The 12,822-nt window shown below is 60.4% G+C and overlaps 1 protein-coding gene across 1 annotated transcript; it reads left to right on the top strand.

The window, feature by feature from the left end:
* The first annotated feature begins 1,362 nt into the window (after nucleotides 1-1,362).
* HS3ST2 (heparan sulfate-glucosamine 3-sulfotransferase 2) lies at nucleotides 1,363-12,191 on the top strand. Its single transcript, XM_086854132.1, has 2 exons — nucleotides 1,363-1,829; nucleotides 10,944-12,191. Exons 1-2 carry the CDS (start codon nucleotides 1,387-1,389, stop codon nucleotides 11,560-11,562), a joined length of 1,062 nt encoding a protein of 353 aa, XP_086710258.1. The 5' UTR covers nucleotides 1,363-1,386; the 3' UTR covers nucleotides 11,563-12,191.
* The last annotated feature ends 631 nt before the right edge of the window (nucleotides 12,192-12,822 follow it).

Below are 12,822 nucleotides of genomic sequence, written 5' to 3'. Positions count from 1 at the left end.
CTCCGTTGTTTCTTATGACTGCACCGAGTTCTGGGTGTTGCACAGGAGGGAACCTGGTCCCGACTGCCGGGAGCCTGCGGCATCCTCGTTTTTATCGGGCTGGCACTTCTTGCCTGTCTCTCCCTGTCATCATCCTTCTTCCCAAGGAACAAGACAAGTAGTTTTCCGCAGCCGATCAAGCTTCTAGTGCTGAGGAAGCAGGAGCGATGGCTGCTAATGCCTAAGCGGTGCCGCACGCAGCACTTTGGCTCAGCAGGAGCAGCCAAGCGGAAGCCTGGGATGTCGGGGTGCAAGAGGAAACAAAAGGGGAGCCGGGGATGGGGCTGGAGCGGTCCGCATTCAGACTCTGCCACAGCCGCTGGGCTTCCCGGGCCAGTCTGAATGTGGGGCATCAGACCCGGCACCGGCGGGGCTGAGCAGCCCCAGCCCGACAGTGAAATTTAATTCATGCGTCACTTTAGAGCTTTTCCCTCCTACTTACCGGCGGCACGGCGGCGGCCGATGGCTGCTCCTCCTGCCCTTGCCGAGGACAGAAGGCACTGCTGCCGTGGGGCGGTCCCGCCGCGCTCCCCTCGGGGGCTGATGGCTCGGGCATCCCGGGGACCGGCCGTGACTCTGAGCCGCGACCCCGGCTGCCGCTCCGGGCTGGGGGCTGCTCGCACCGTTCTGCTGCTGCTCCCCGCTCCGGGCCGGGGGCTGCTCGCACCGTTCTGCTGCTGCTCCCCGCTCCGGGCCGGGGGCTGCTCGCACCGTTCTGCTGCTGCTCCCCGCTCCGGGCCGGGGGCTGCTCGCACCGTTCTGCTGCTGCTCCCCGCTCCCGGGCGGAGGTTGCGCGGCTGCGGGGGCGCCGCTCCCGGCCCAGCCGCGGGGATGGAGGCGGGTGTCCCCGGCTCCGCACGGCCGCTTCCAGCGGCTCAGGGCTAGGTGCGGGCTCAGAGCGGGGCAGGGCCGGGCAGGACAGCGCGCCCGGGACGGGACGATGGCACCGGGGCCGGGCAGGGCAGGGCAGGACTCGGCGGGGCAGCCCCGGCCCCGGTCCCGGGAGGAAGGGCTCTGCTCGGCGGTACCCCCGGCCCGGCCCGGGGGAGGCACCGGCCACGGAGCGGCCGCGGGGGCTCCGGGAGGCGCTGACGTCAGGCGGCCCCTTAAATAGCGACGCAGCCGCCGCTGCCCCGACACTTCCCGCGGAGGCAGCGCGGAGCCGCCGCCGCCCGATCGCGGGCATGGCCGGGCCGGGGCGGCGGGCGCAGGGGGGCCGGGCCGGGCGCAGCCCCCTCGGGCGGCCCGGCCAGGCCGCGTAGCCGCGGGAGATGCCGGAGCGGCCGCGCCGGGGCCGGGGCGCGGGGCCGGGGCCCGCCGTGCCCGGCGGCGCGGCCCCATGGAGCCATGGAGCGTAGGGCGCCGAGCGGGCGGGCCCCGGCCGTGGCTCCGGCTCCGTCCCGGCGGCTGGCAGGGAGGGTCCTCGTCCTCTTCACGCTGTCGCTGTCCTGTTCGTACCTGTGCTACAGCCTCCTGTGCTGCTGCGGCAGCCCCGCCGCGCCCCGCGCCCGCTGCCCGCCCGCCCGCGCCGCCGCCAAGAAACTTCTGCAGCAGTCGCGGCCGTGCGGACGGGCGGCCCCGGCCCCGGCCCCAGCCCCGCCGGCCGGCAGCGCCCCGGGGCCCGCCCGAGCGGGCACCAAGCGCCTGCCGCGGGCCATCGTGGTGGGCGTCAAGAAGGGCGGCACCCGCGCCGTGCTGGAGTTCATCCGGGTGCACCCCGAGGTGCGCGCCCTGGGCACCGAGCCCCACTTCTTCGACAGGAACTACCACCGCGGGCTGGAGTGGTACAGGTGAGGGCGGGGGGCTGCGGGACCGGCCCCCGCCCGCCCCGGGCACCCCTTGTCCCCGGCCGTCCCCCGTGGCGGAGCGTCCCCGTCCCTGCACAGCGGGCTCGGCTCCGCGTTCCTCGGTCAATCGGTGGAGCCGGCGGGGCGGCAGCGGCCGGAGCGGTCCCGGCGGTGGCGGAGGCTGTTCCCCGGCCGCTCTCGGGGAGCTTTCCTTTATCTCCTCTCGCTATATCCGAGCTCGGTCCTGCCCCTTCTCCGGGGCTCTCGGCAGTATAGCCCCCCAGGAGCCGGGGCGATGCCAGGGCATCCATTCATCCCCTCTGAGGAAAGGTTTACCTGGGTGAATGGTTCTCCAAGAGGCGGGAGTGCCTGTGCAGGGACGCACGGCTGTCCCTAACCCTAACCCTAACCCCAATCCTGCCCGGTGCACCCCGGCACGCTTCTCCTGCCGGGCTTGATCGCTGGCTCCGGAGAGGTGCGGGATCATCCCGCCTCTCTGAACCCGACTAACTGCATCTATATGGAATCTTTAATAATTTGCGAAGGTCAGCGAGTGTGTCTCCAGCAGGAGATGATGGGATTTTAATTTCCGTAAGGGCTTTGTGAGGTGCTGTGAGCGCTGTGGGAGAGGCAGCAGGCGCTGCTGTTATCGGGTCACAGCTCCCGTGGGCTCACCGCTGCTGCCAGGCTCCAGCCCCCTGTGCTCCCCACCTGGCTACCGGCGGCTGTCTGCTGTGCTGTTCTGGAGTGCTGGGCAAGGCCGGGGGGCTTCTGCTGGGCATCAGCCCTGGGAAGCAGAGGGGGGCTTGGCCTGGCCCCGCTGTAGGAGCTCACAGCAGGGGAAGGGGCTCTGTCATTGCCAGGAGCATCATGGTGGGTGGGAGGCAGCCTGTGGGGCTGCACCAAGCTCTCTTGCCCTCCATCAGAGATGTCCCGGTTCCAAAGCAGGTTAGTGCAAGCAGTGGGAAGTCAGTGTGACACAGTGCTCACTCCCAGCTCTGCTCAGGTCCTGAGAGCTCAGGCACTGCATGGAGAGAACAGTCTGCAGTGCTGCTGCCCTGTGTCCTGCTCGGGTCACAGCAGACCCTGCAGCCAGGAGGAATGTTTGGATCCTTTGGTGCCAGTACTGGTGCCAGATGACAGAAAAGCCAAGACAGGCACAGGTGAAGCTCACTGAAGTCGTTTCTCTCTCCTGAGGCTGTCCTGCAGCATGCTCTGTTCGTCCTACTCTTCAGAGAGTAGCTACAGCAATATCCTTCACTTGCTTTTTCCTCTCACACCCAGAGTGGCAGGAGGGCTGATAGAGCAGATCATGGGTCCTGGCTGAGCCTCTCGCTCAGAGGGGAGCTGCATGGGCTCAGCACCTAGCTGGGAATCAACCCCCCCAAATCCTGAGCTGGGATCCTCCCTTGCATCCTCGTGTCTGAAACTGATCCGGGCTGTTGCTTTCCCTGGGAAGTGTGGGGCTGGGAGCCTCATGGGCAGTGCAGGACTGAACCTGACACTACATCTTTACAAGGTTTGGGACACGGAGCCTGCCCTGAATGAAGGGACAGACCCTGCCTGGGGCATGCAGAAGGATGTATGGACACCAGGAGTGGTGCTGATGCAGGAGGCAGGAGCTGCATCCTCTCCCTGTGGCACTGAGGGGCTGCAGCAGTGTGCATCACTGATCCATCGCTCAGCCTGGGATCTCCATGTGGAGGGACTCTTGTCCCTGACAGGAGGGATGCAGCCTGTGGCGGTGGCAGGGCGGTTGTGGGGCGACGTGGGAGCGTGGCCAGGTGAGCAGCTCTGTCTGGATCGATAGAGAGATCATGCCGGAGCAGCGCAGCCTCCAAATTAGTTCAGCTAAAACAATTAAATGACACTTCCTTGGTTTTATTACTTTCCTTTTTTTTAAAACTGACAAATGTGCCAAAACTTAAGCACAGAGGCTGCTAAAGTATAAAATGTGGAATTGATTTTCCTCCTTGCAGCTGGAGCAATTAAATGTGGAGCAGGTCTAACCCACAGCAGGATAAGCTCCTGTTGCTCTGCCAAGAGCTGGGGAGCAGGGTCCTGCCAGCGGCCAGGAGGGACAGACGGGCTGGGGGCAGCGGATGTGGGGGCCAGGAGGGATTGCAGGGGCTGCCTGCCAGGACCCCAGAGAGGGGGGCTGTGCCTGGCCTGGCTGGGCTGGGGGAGAGCAGGTGCTGCCATGGTGGAGGGTGGTGTCTGCAGGCTGCTCGGAGCACAGAGCCCTTGGAAAGGCCAAGGCAAAGGCATTCCCTGATGTGAGTAGAGACTTTGCCTGCAGGAGCCTCTGGCTCAGCTGTGTCTTTCCCTCCTGCCCCAGTGGGGACCCAGGTGGAGAGACCAAGGTGGTCTCTGGTGCAGTTGCAAGTAGCATGAGAACTGAGGCCCTTTGGTGCTCCAGAAACGTTGGTTACCATTTTCTCGTGTTTTCCCCTGCCCTGGCATTTGTCTGACGCAGGGGTGGCAGAGCTAGCACGAGGGGACACCTCCTGATGTGCCCATCCTTGCCTCTCCAAATGTCATGCTTGTTCCCAGCTGCTGTCGTGGTGCTGCCATGGCCCAGAGCAGCCCCAGCTCCCCTGTGCAGGGGGATGAGCACGGGGCAGAGCAGAGCCCTGGGCTCCCCCGTGTGGGACCACTGCCCAGGAGCTGCCCACTCACTGGCTCCAGACCCCGAGCCCCCGTGCTGCTCCAGTTCCCATCAGTGTCTAATCCACCTCATCAGCTACAGATGCACTACAGGAAAGATATTTTTAGCAAGGTCTGTTTTAAGACAGCTGAAACCAAACAGCAGCTACTGGGGAATATCGATTCATTACCAATCCTGCACTAAATGTTCAATATTGAGCTTTTTCCTGCTGCAAGTAGCGTGGGCCAATAACCTTCAATATTTTCCAGAACACGGGGAAGGTGGTGTGATTTAAATTGTTGTTAACTTTGAGTAGCGCCTCTAAGTGCAGCATCTCGGGGTGCAGTTTTCCTCCTTGGGATTCCTGAGTGATCCTTTGCGATGCTCCAGGGTTATTTTCACAGAGAGGGGCTTTTCCTCGTGGCTGCAGCAGCAGGCTGAGCCTGGCTGCCACCCGTGCTCTGGCTGCCACAGCCGAGCCCGGAGGCGGCGTTGGCACAGGGCAGAGCCCGTCTGCTTCTGCTGGGAGCCACCTGCCTGAGTCCCCTGCTCCCAGGGCTGGCACTTGGGCTGGCACTTAGGCCAGGCTTGGCTTCCCCACGTGCTGCTGTGACAGGTCCCTGGAGCACTGGCACTGTGGCCTTCTGCCCCCCGTCCCTGCCCTGCGCTGCTTTTGGGTGGCCCGGGGGCTGCAGCAGCACAGGGAGGGAGCCCGGCCAGGGGGAGCATGGCTGTGTCCCCTCTGTGTCCCCTCTGTGTCCCCTCTGTGTCCCCAGTGTCCCTGCTGTGTCCTCACAGTGTCCCCGCTGTGTCCCTGCTGTGTCCCCGCTGTGTCTCTGCTGTGTCCCCAGTGTCCCCAGTGTCCCCAGTGTCCCCAGTGTCCCCAGTGTCCCCAATGTCCCCAGTGTCCCCAGTGTCCCCAGTGTCCCCAGTGTCCTCAGTGTCCCGAATGTCCCCAGTGTCCCCAGTGCCCCAGTGTCCCCAGTGTCCCCAGTGTCCCCAGTGTCCCCAGTGTCCCCAGTGTCCCGTGCCAGGAAAGGAGCGGGCAGAGCGGCTGCAGACGCTAATTGCTCCGTGCTAATGGCCGGGCTGGCGCACACACAAATGGGAGCCCATTAGGCTTCGCCCTGCCACATGTTTGTGGGCTTTACTGACGGTGCATTTGCGTGAAGTTAATTGGGAAGAAGAGAGGAAGGCGGCAGCTTCAAGGATGCTTTGAAATTTCCTTGAATTTCCTTGCCTTGGCTCTGGGGAATGGGCAGGAACCCAGAGTCTGCTGGGTGAGGTGGTGGCCAGGCTGTGCCCGTGCTGCCCGTGGACAGCAGCCCTGCTGTCCTGCCCCTGGCGTGGGCCAGCTGCTGCCAACACCCTCCCTTGGGCCAGCAGAGCTTGGCTCTGAGGAGCTGGGAGAGGCTGGAGATGAACTCATGTGCCCAGCCTTCGGCGTTAAAGGTGTGTATTCTGGCTCTGCTCGTCACCTTGTTTGCAAATGCTGCAGTTTGCTCTCACCTTTGCTTTGGAAGCACCAAACTCAGCTGGTGACCTGGCACAGCTTGGCTTGGCTGCCCTGTCAGGCTGGCTAGAAAAGGACACAGGTCCTGGTGACCCTGGGTGTCCGTGGTGGGGCCAGGCCCTGGCCACGGCGTGTGCCCTGTGTAGCTGGGGCCAGGGAGCAAGGGCCAGAGCTGGCCACAGGGCCTCTGAGTGACGGGCAGTGTCCAGGACCATGGCTGGCTTGGTGGGGTTTGTGCTTGGCTGTAATGTGCATTTGCCATTTGCACTCAGCTGCTGCAGGGAGGTCACCAAGTGGCCACGGTGGCTCTGACACAGGCTCTGACACAGGCTCCCACTGACTGGGAGCTGCTGCAGCTGCTGGGGCACCTGCGGCGGTTTTAAAAACGAGTATTCTGTTTTGAAGTTTCACCTGTGGAAGGAGTTGCCTTGGAAATGGGAAAGGGGGAGACTCCAGCCTGTGCCCATGGGCAGAGAGCAGCAGCCAGCAGGGCTGAGAGCTGGGCTCTGTGCTGGCTGTGCAGGGAGCCCTTGGCTCCTGCTCCTTCCCAGCCCCCCTGGCCTCAGAGCTGACCTTGGCCTTTGCCAGACCCTCCATCAGTGCTGAGCGGTTATTAAGGAAGGTGAGAGTCACACACAGGTGTGTGTCTGTGAAGGGCAATGGCAGTGTGCCCTTTGGAAAAGAATCTCTTGATTTAAAGGACACTGCAAATCTCTGGAGCATTTAAATGATTAAAAATGAATCAGCAACAAAGTTAATTACTGTGTTCGCTCTGCTTTTATGCATGGAAATGTCCCTCATTAGCTGTCTTCAAGCACTGGTGTAAATTCTTTGAACATAAACATTTATTAAAGGGAGTTGCTCCACCATTAAATCCTGGCTGCTGTAGTGTGGGCTGGAGGCAGCGGGGCCGTGGGGCTGTCCCTGGGGCTGGGGCTGTGGCCAGTGTGTCCTGCCCGCTGTGCCACGCTGGTGCCAGCCTGCAGTGCTGCCAGCGAGGGGCTCGCAGCTGCTGGGGGTCCCTGGCTGCCCGCAGCCCCTCGCAGCCCTTGGCCAGGGCATCGCTGTGTCCTCCGGGACCCGTGGTGGCTCTCAGCCAGATTTCTGTTTTCCTCACACCTCGGTTTCTCACAAGTTCAACCAGTATTGCTTAACCTGCTGCCCCCTGTCCTGCTGGGCAGAGGTGCCAGGCAGAGGCTGCTGCTGCTGCCAGCTGTGTGTGCACCTGTGGCACGGCACGGCACAGAACGGCACAGAACGGCACAGAACGGCACAGAACAGAACCACACAGCACAGAATGGCACAGAACAGCACAGAATGGCACAGAACAGCACAGAACAGAATAGAACCACACAGCACAGAATGGCACAGAACAGCACAGAATGGCACAGAACAGCACAGAACGGCACAGAACAGCACAGAACAGAACAGAACCACACAGCACAGAATGGCACAGAACAGCTCATCACAGAACAGCACAGAACAGAACAGAACCACACAGCACAGAACAACACAGAACAGCACAGCACAGAACAGCAGAGCACAGAACAGCCCAGCTCAGCACAGAACAGCCCAGCTCAGCACAGCCCAGCACAGAACAGAACAGAATTGCACAGCTCAGCCCCGCTGGCAGCACCGCTGACTCCTGTGCTTCCTAGCCCAGCACATCAAGCTGCAGCTGGACACAGCCCACCGTTCTCTGCTGGTGACATCAGCTGCGAGGGGCAGCTCAGAGCCCTCACACAGGAGCTGGCCCTTGGGATTTTTTGCCAAATGAAGCAGTTTGTTTTTATGCTGCTGAGCAGATGGAGCCCAGGATGGCACACGCCAACCTCTGCACACAGGGTTGTGCAGGCAGGGGCTGACCCAGAGCTGGGATTATCGGTGGGCACTGCCCTCCCCACTCTTATCTGCAATATCTCAATTGTTTGATGAGGTTTTGTACAAATTCCTCCCTGGGAGAGTGTTTCACGCGTGTTCAACATCAAAGCAGCACAGCCAGTGAGGGAGCACATGTTTCTTTAATGTGGGAGTGTTGTAGGGGCCGCAGGGTGCCCAAAGGCAGATTATAACAAAATTAATAATTCAGGGCTTGGAAAGGTGCTGGTGAGGAGTTAACCCCTTCAGGGCGAGTGGCTGCCTTCATGCTGCCACAGCCAGGTCAGGCTCTGCATTGCTGCTGCCCAGCATCTCTGGGGTGCTGGGCTTGTGGGGGCTGTGCTGGCTGCCAGGGACTGCAGGGCACAGCAGGGCACAGCTGGGCACAGCAGGGCATGGCAGGGCACAGCTGGGCACAGCAGGGCACAGCAGGGCACGGCAGGGCATGGCAGGGCACAGCTGGGCACAGCTGGGCACAGCAGGGCACAGCAGGGCATGGCAGGGCACAGCAGGGCACAGCAGGGCACAGCAGGGCACAGCTGGGCACAGCAGGGCACGGCAGGGCACGGCAGGGCATGGCAGGGCACAGCAGGGCACAGCAGGGTACAGCTGGGCACGGCAGGGCACAGCAGGGCACAGCAGGGCACGGCAGGGCACGGCAGGGCACAGTTGGGCACGGCAGGGCACAGCAGGGCACAGCAGGGCACAGCAGGGCACGGCAGGGCACGGCAGGGCACAGCTGGGCACAGCTGGGCACGGCAGGGCACAGCTGGGCACAGCAGCTCCCCTGGGCTGTACCCACAGTGTCCCCATGTCACTAACATGGGCCTCTGAACCTGGGCTGAAGGGACTCTTCGTGCCCATACCAATGGCATTAAAGGCCTTTAAGAATCGGGCAGCTCTAGTGCAAGTAATCTCTAATTCAGGAGGAATTAATGCTGTCCCTGCAGCCAGAGCCATCCTCCCCCCGCCGGTGTCGCTCGTACATCACTGTCCCCGTGCTGGCAGCAGCTGGCTCAGCAGTGCCAGCAGCCAGTGCCAAGGCCAGCTGGGGACATCACTGGAGCCAGGGGACATGTCCAGAGAGCAGCAGGAGCAGCTCCTGGTGGAGCCCTGGCCACGCAGCTGTGGCACTGGGGGCCAGCACCAAGAACCTTCACACCTACACATGCAAGGGGCCTTAAAGCCGTGTGACATGCTATTTGTATGCAAATAACCCTGTGAATGCAGAAGTCCAAAAATATTACTTTAAAGTCTGGTGTAATTAAGTTTGCCATGCATTTCCCTGCTCCTGCAGCCCTGGGGATCCTGCTGTTAGCGGGAAAATGAATGCCTGGGTGACATCTCTCCCCCTTGCATGGCTTCACTGGTGATTTATTTATCTGCCCGTGCTGTGTTTTGTTGTCTCAGCAGTCTCTGCTGCTCAGGAGCGGCAAACACTGGGAGTCCATTTAAAAAAACAACTCTTGTCTCATTTCAGTAATTTACTATGCAGAGGTTTTGTGTTTTACATAATGGATTAGAACCTGTAATTTTGTATTTTGAATGCATGGACCTAATAACTCAAGTAATGAAAGTCTAACAGGCTTGAGGATGAGCCATTAATGAAACAGCAGTTTTATGATTCTCCACAATATATTGCAATAGTGGATCACTTACAGAGCTGTCCTGTGCTGATTTATGATGAAACTTGTTTGTGATGTGGAGATAGAGCCATGTGCCTGCTCTGAATTAGCGCTTCCTGGCCATCATTAACCAATGGGAATCGTAATTGGTATTTGTGGAGTTTGAAGCTGAGCACTGGGAAAGGCCAATTAAGCACCATCCATGCTCAGGTACCTCAGTGAACCAGCCCTGCTAATTTATGCTGACTAATTATTAAAAATTAGCTTGTTTTCTCTCAAGTTAGGAAGCTGGTGAAGAGGGTGTGTGGGATGGTGCCCTCGGCGTGTGCCACCACTCCCCATCATGTCCTGGGCTCTTCCACCTCTGTCCTCTTGTCACACAGGGTGGTGTGGGCTGCTCTTGGATCTCCTCCCAGTTTCATCAGCCCAACACCTCTGGCTGTGGGCTGTGTTTCAGGGGTGCCAGAGGTGCCAGGCCCTGGTCCCTTAACCACCCTCACTCGGTGCCTTGTGCTCTGCAGTGGGACGGGATGCTGTCACAAATCCTGCAGCCAGGGATGGTGTTTGCTTTCCCTGGCTGCTGCTGGCCTCAAAGCCACAAAGCCACTGCCTGGGGATGTGCCTTGTGGGGCCACAGGGAGCTCCACAAGCCGAATTCGGGCTGTGCCTGCTCACAGCGCAGCAGCTGCTGGTGCCACAGGGTGCTGCAGGGCAGTGGATGCAGCAGAAGGGTGCTGGCCTCATCCTGGCCACCACAACTCCCTGTCCACTCCAGCCTGGCATTCCCTGCCTGCTCCCCACCTGCTCCCTGCCGGGAGCCAGGGGACCTCCAGTGCCGTGAATCTGACAGCAGTGGATTTGATAGTTTACTCTAGTAACACAAGACCAATTTATAAATCTTTCCATCCCATTAGTTTTTATTTGATTTGGATGTTCAGATGTCAAAGCAAATGATTTAATTAGTGCTAAGCTGGGCTGCAGGGATGCTGCATTTCCCCCAGGCTGGTGCTCCTCGCCTGGCCTGCAGCCCAGCTCCCAGTGCCAGAAGCAGATGGGTGCACCCAGGAGCCCATGTGGAGCTCTTGGGCCTGGTCAGGCCCTGGGGGGGTGGCTGATGCCCTGCTGGGCACAAGCCCCACAGCCCCCTGGGGCCTGTCCATTGCTCCCCAAGGCTCCCTGTGTGGCACAGCCATCACATCCTGCATCCTGGCACTGGATAACACTCGTTACTGTGTGTGGGGCTGCCCGTGCCCCCGTCCTCTGCCCAGGCTCCCTGGGACTGGGATGGACCTGGAAGTCGTCCATGGCCAAGGTCCTCCACAGTGCTGCAGGAGGGATCTGTGCCTGCTTTGTCCCACTGGGAGGGGACATGTCCCCAGCCCCACGGCACAGCCACCACCTCCTGCCGCCTGTCCCGGCTCCTTCCTTACCATCACCTTCTGCTTCGCTTGCAGGAGCCTGATGCCACGAACCCTTGACAGCCAGATCACAGTGGAGAAGACCCCCAGCTACTTTGTCACCAAAGAGGCCCCACGGAGGATCTTCAACATGTCCCGGGACACGAAGCTGATCGTGGTGGTGCGGAACCCGGTCACCCGCGCCATCTCGGACTACACGCAGACGCTCTCCAAGAAGCCGGACATCCCCACCTTCGAGGGGCTGACCTTCCGCAACCGCAGCCTGGGGCTGGTGGACACCTCCTGGAACGCCATCCGCATCGGGATGTACGCCGTGCACCTGCAGAGCTGGCTCCAGTACTTCCCTCTCTCGCAGATTCACTTTGTCAGCGGCGAGAAGCTGATCACGGACCCAGCAGGGGAGATGGCCAAAGTGCAGGATTTCCTGGGCATCAGACGGGTCATCACAGACAAGCACTTCTACTTCAACAAGACAAAAGGCTTTCCCTGCCTGAAGAAGTCAGAGAGCAGCGGCTTGCCTCGCTGCCTTGGCAAGTCCAAGGGCAGGACTCACGTGCAGATAGACCCCGAGGTGATCGAGCAGCTTCGGGACTTTTATAGACCTTATAATATCAAATTCTATGAAACAGTCGGGCAGGACTTCAGGTGGGAGTAAGTGTCCGGGAGCAGAGCTGCAGTGACATGGAGCTGCAGTCTTCTGTGAGGAGGGCCCGAGGGGCTGGAGCCAGGACCCCCCTCAGCCCATGGAGAATTGTGAGCAGAGGCAGGCAAGGCCTTTCCCCATGGCTCAGGAGTCTGCAGCGCTCCGGCGAGAAGCAAGATCGGGACGAGTCAGTCCTGCTGCAGGCAGCAAGCCGAGGGATGAGTGCCCAGCAGCACTGCCTGTCCCAGCGGGTCACGGTGTCCTCCGTGGGGTCCTGTGTGCCCTTAGCACCACGTGGTCCCCAGGGTCACAGACGGCCCCAGCCTGTGTTCAGGCTGCTGCAAAGCACATCCCTCTGTGTCCCAGAGCAGATGGGTGCTCCTGCACGGTGGGACTGTCCCTGCCAGCCCCGTCCTGGGCGGGCACAGCTGCAGCCACTCCACTCTGCCTTTGTCACTTGCCATGTGTACCCATGAGGACAGAGAGATGTATCTGCTTGACAAAGAAGTCTATGGAAAATGTTGTACTGATATTTTGTCCTGTGAATAAAGCACAGAATCCTGCTGTTACGGGTACTTTAGTGGCACTAGTTTCCTTGTTCAGCTTGTGATCCCTTCATGTAAATAAAGTGGCTTCCACCAGTCCGTATGCATGGGCTGTTCTTAGGGCAGGGCTGGGCAGCCCCCGGGCAGAGCTGGGGGGCCACGGGGAGCCCCCACAGCCGCAGGCAGGAGAGGGAACGGGCAGGGGCTTGGGCAGGACAGGGGGTCAGCCCGACACAACCGAGGGGACCTGAGGCACAGCCCTGCCTGGGGCTCCCCAGGCTCGTCCTCTGGCCCAGGGCTGGGGATGTCTCAGAATGATGCAGTGGCCCTGTAGGGATGCAACACACCATGGAGCAGTTTGCAAGGTCTCACTGCGAGTGATTAGTAACCAGTGAGCTCTAACAGGAAAAAATTGGAATTAATTAGTGGACACCTAAGAGAGCCCCATCTGCATCTCTGCCACAGCCAGCCACAGGGGAAGACACAGCAGTGAGGGGACCCAGAGGCAGTTATGGACAGGTGGAGGGAGAGACGGGAATTAATGGCCATTGACAGGAAAATGGGATATTTGCTTGTATGATTTTTCCTTTAAAGGAGAAAAACATTCACAGCGAGACTTGCAAATCCCAGCCTCGCAGTAGAAAAACCATTTCCAATCCACTCCAAGGAGGCAGAAGGTGCCAGGTTAGATTGATCCTCCTGACAATACTGTATTAGTGGGAAATTA

This window comes from Cyanistes caeruleus, chromosome 17 (assembly GCF_971803275.1).
Source record: "Cyanistes caeruleus chromosome 17, bCyaCae1.hap1.1, whole genome shotgun sequence".
Taxonomy (NCBI): domain Eukaryota; kingdom Metazoa; phylum Chordata; class Aves; order Passeriformes; family Paridae; genus Cyanistes; species Cyanistes caeruleus.
This window is presented reverse-complemented; position numbering and strand designations above follow the sequence as displayed.

What these genes read in the sequence shown, in the direction of transcription:
- HS3ST2 (XM_086854132.1), top strand. Translation starts at nt 1,387, where the DNA reads ATGGAGCGTAGGGCGCCGAGCGGGCGGGCCCCGGCCGTGGCTCCGGCT. An exon ending in CGCGGGCTGGAGTGGTACAG is followed by an intron (nt 1,830 to 10,943) that starts GTGAGGGCGGGG and finishes CTTCGCTTGCAG; the next exon opens with GAGCCTGATGCCACGAACCC.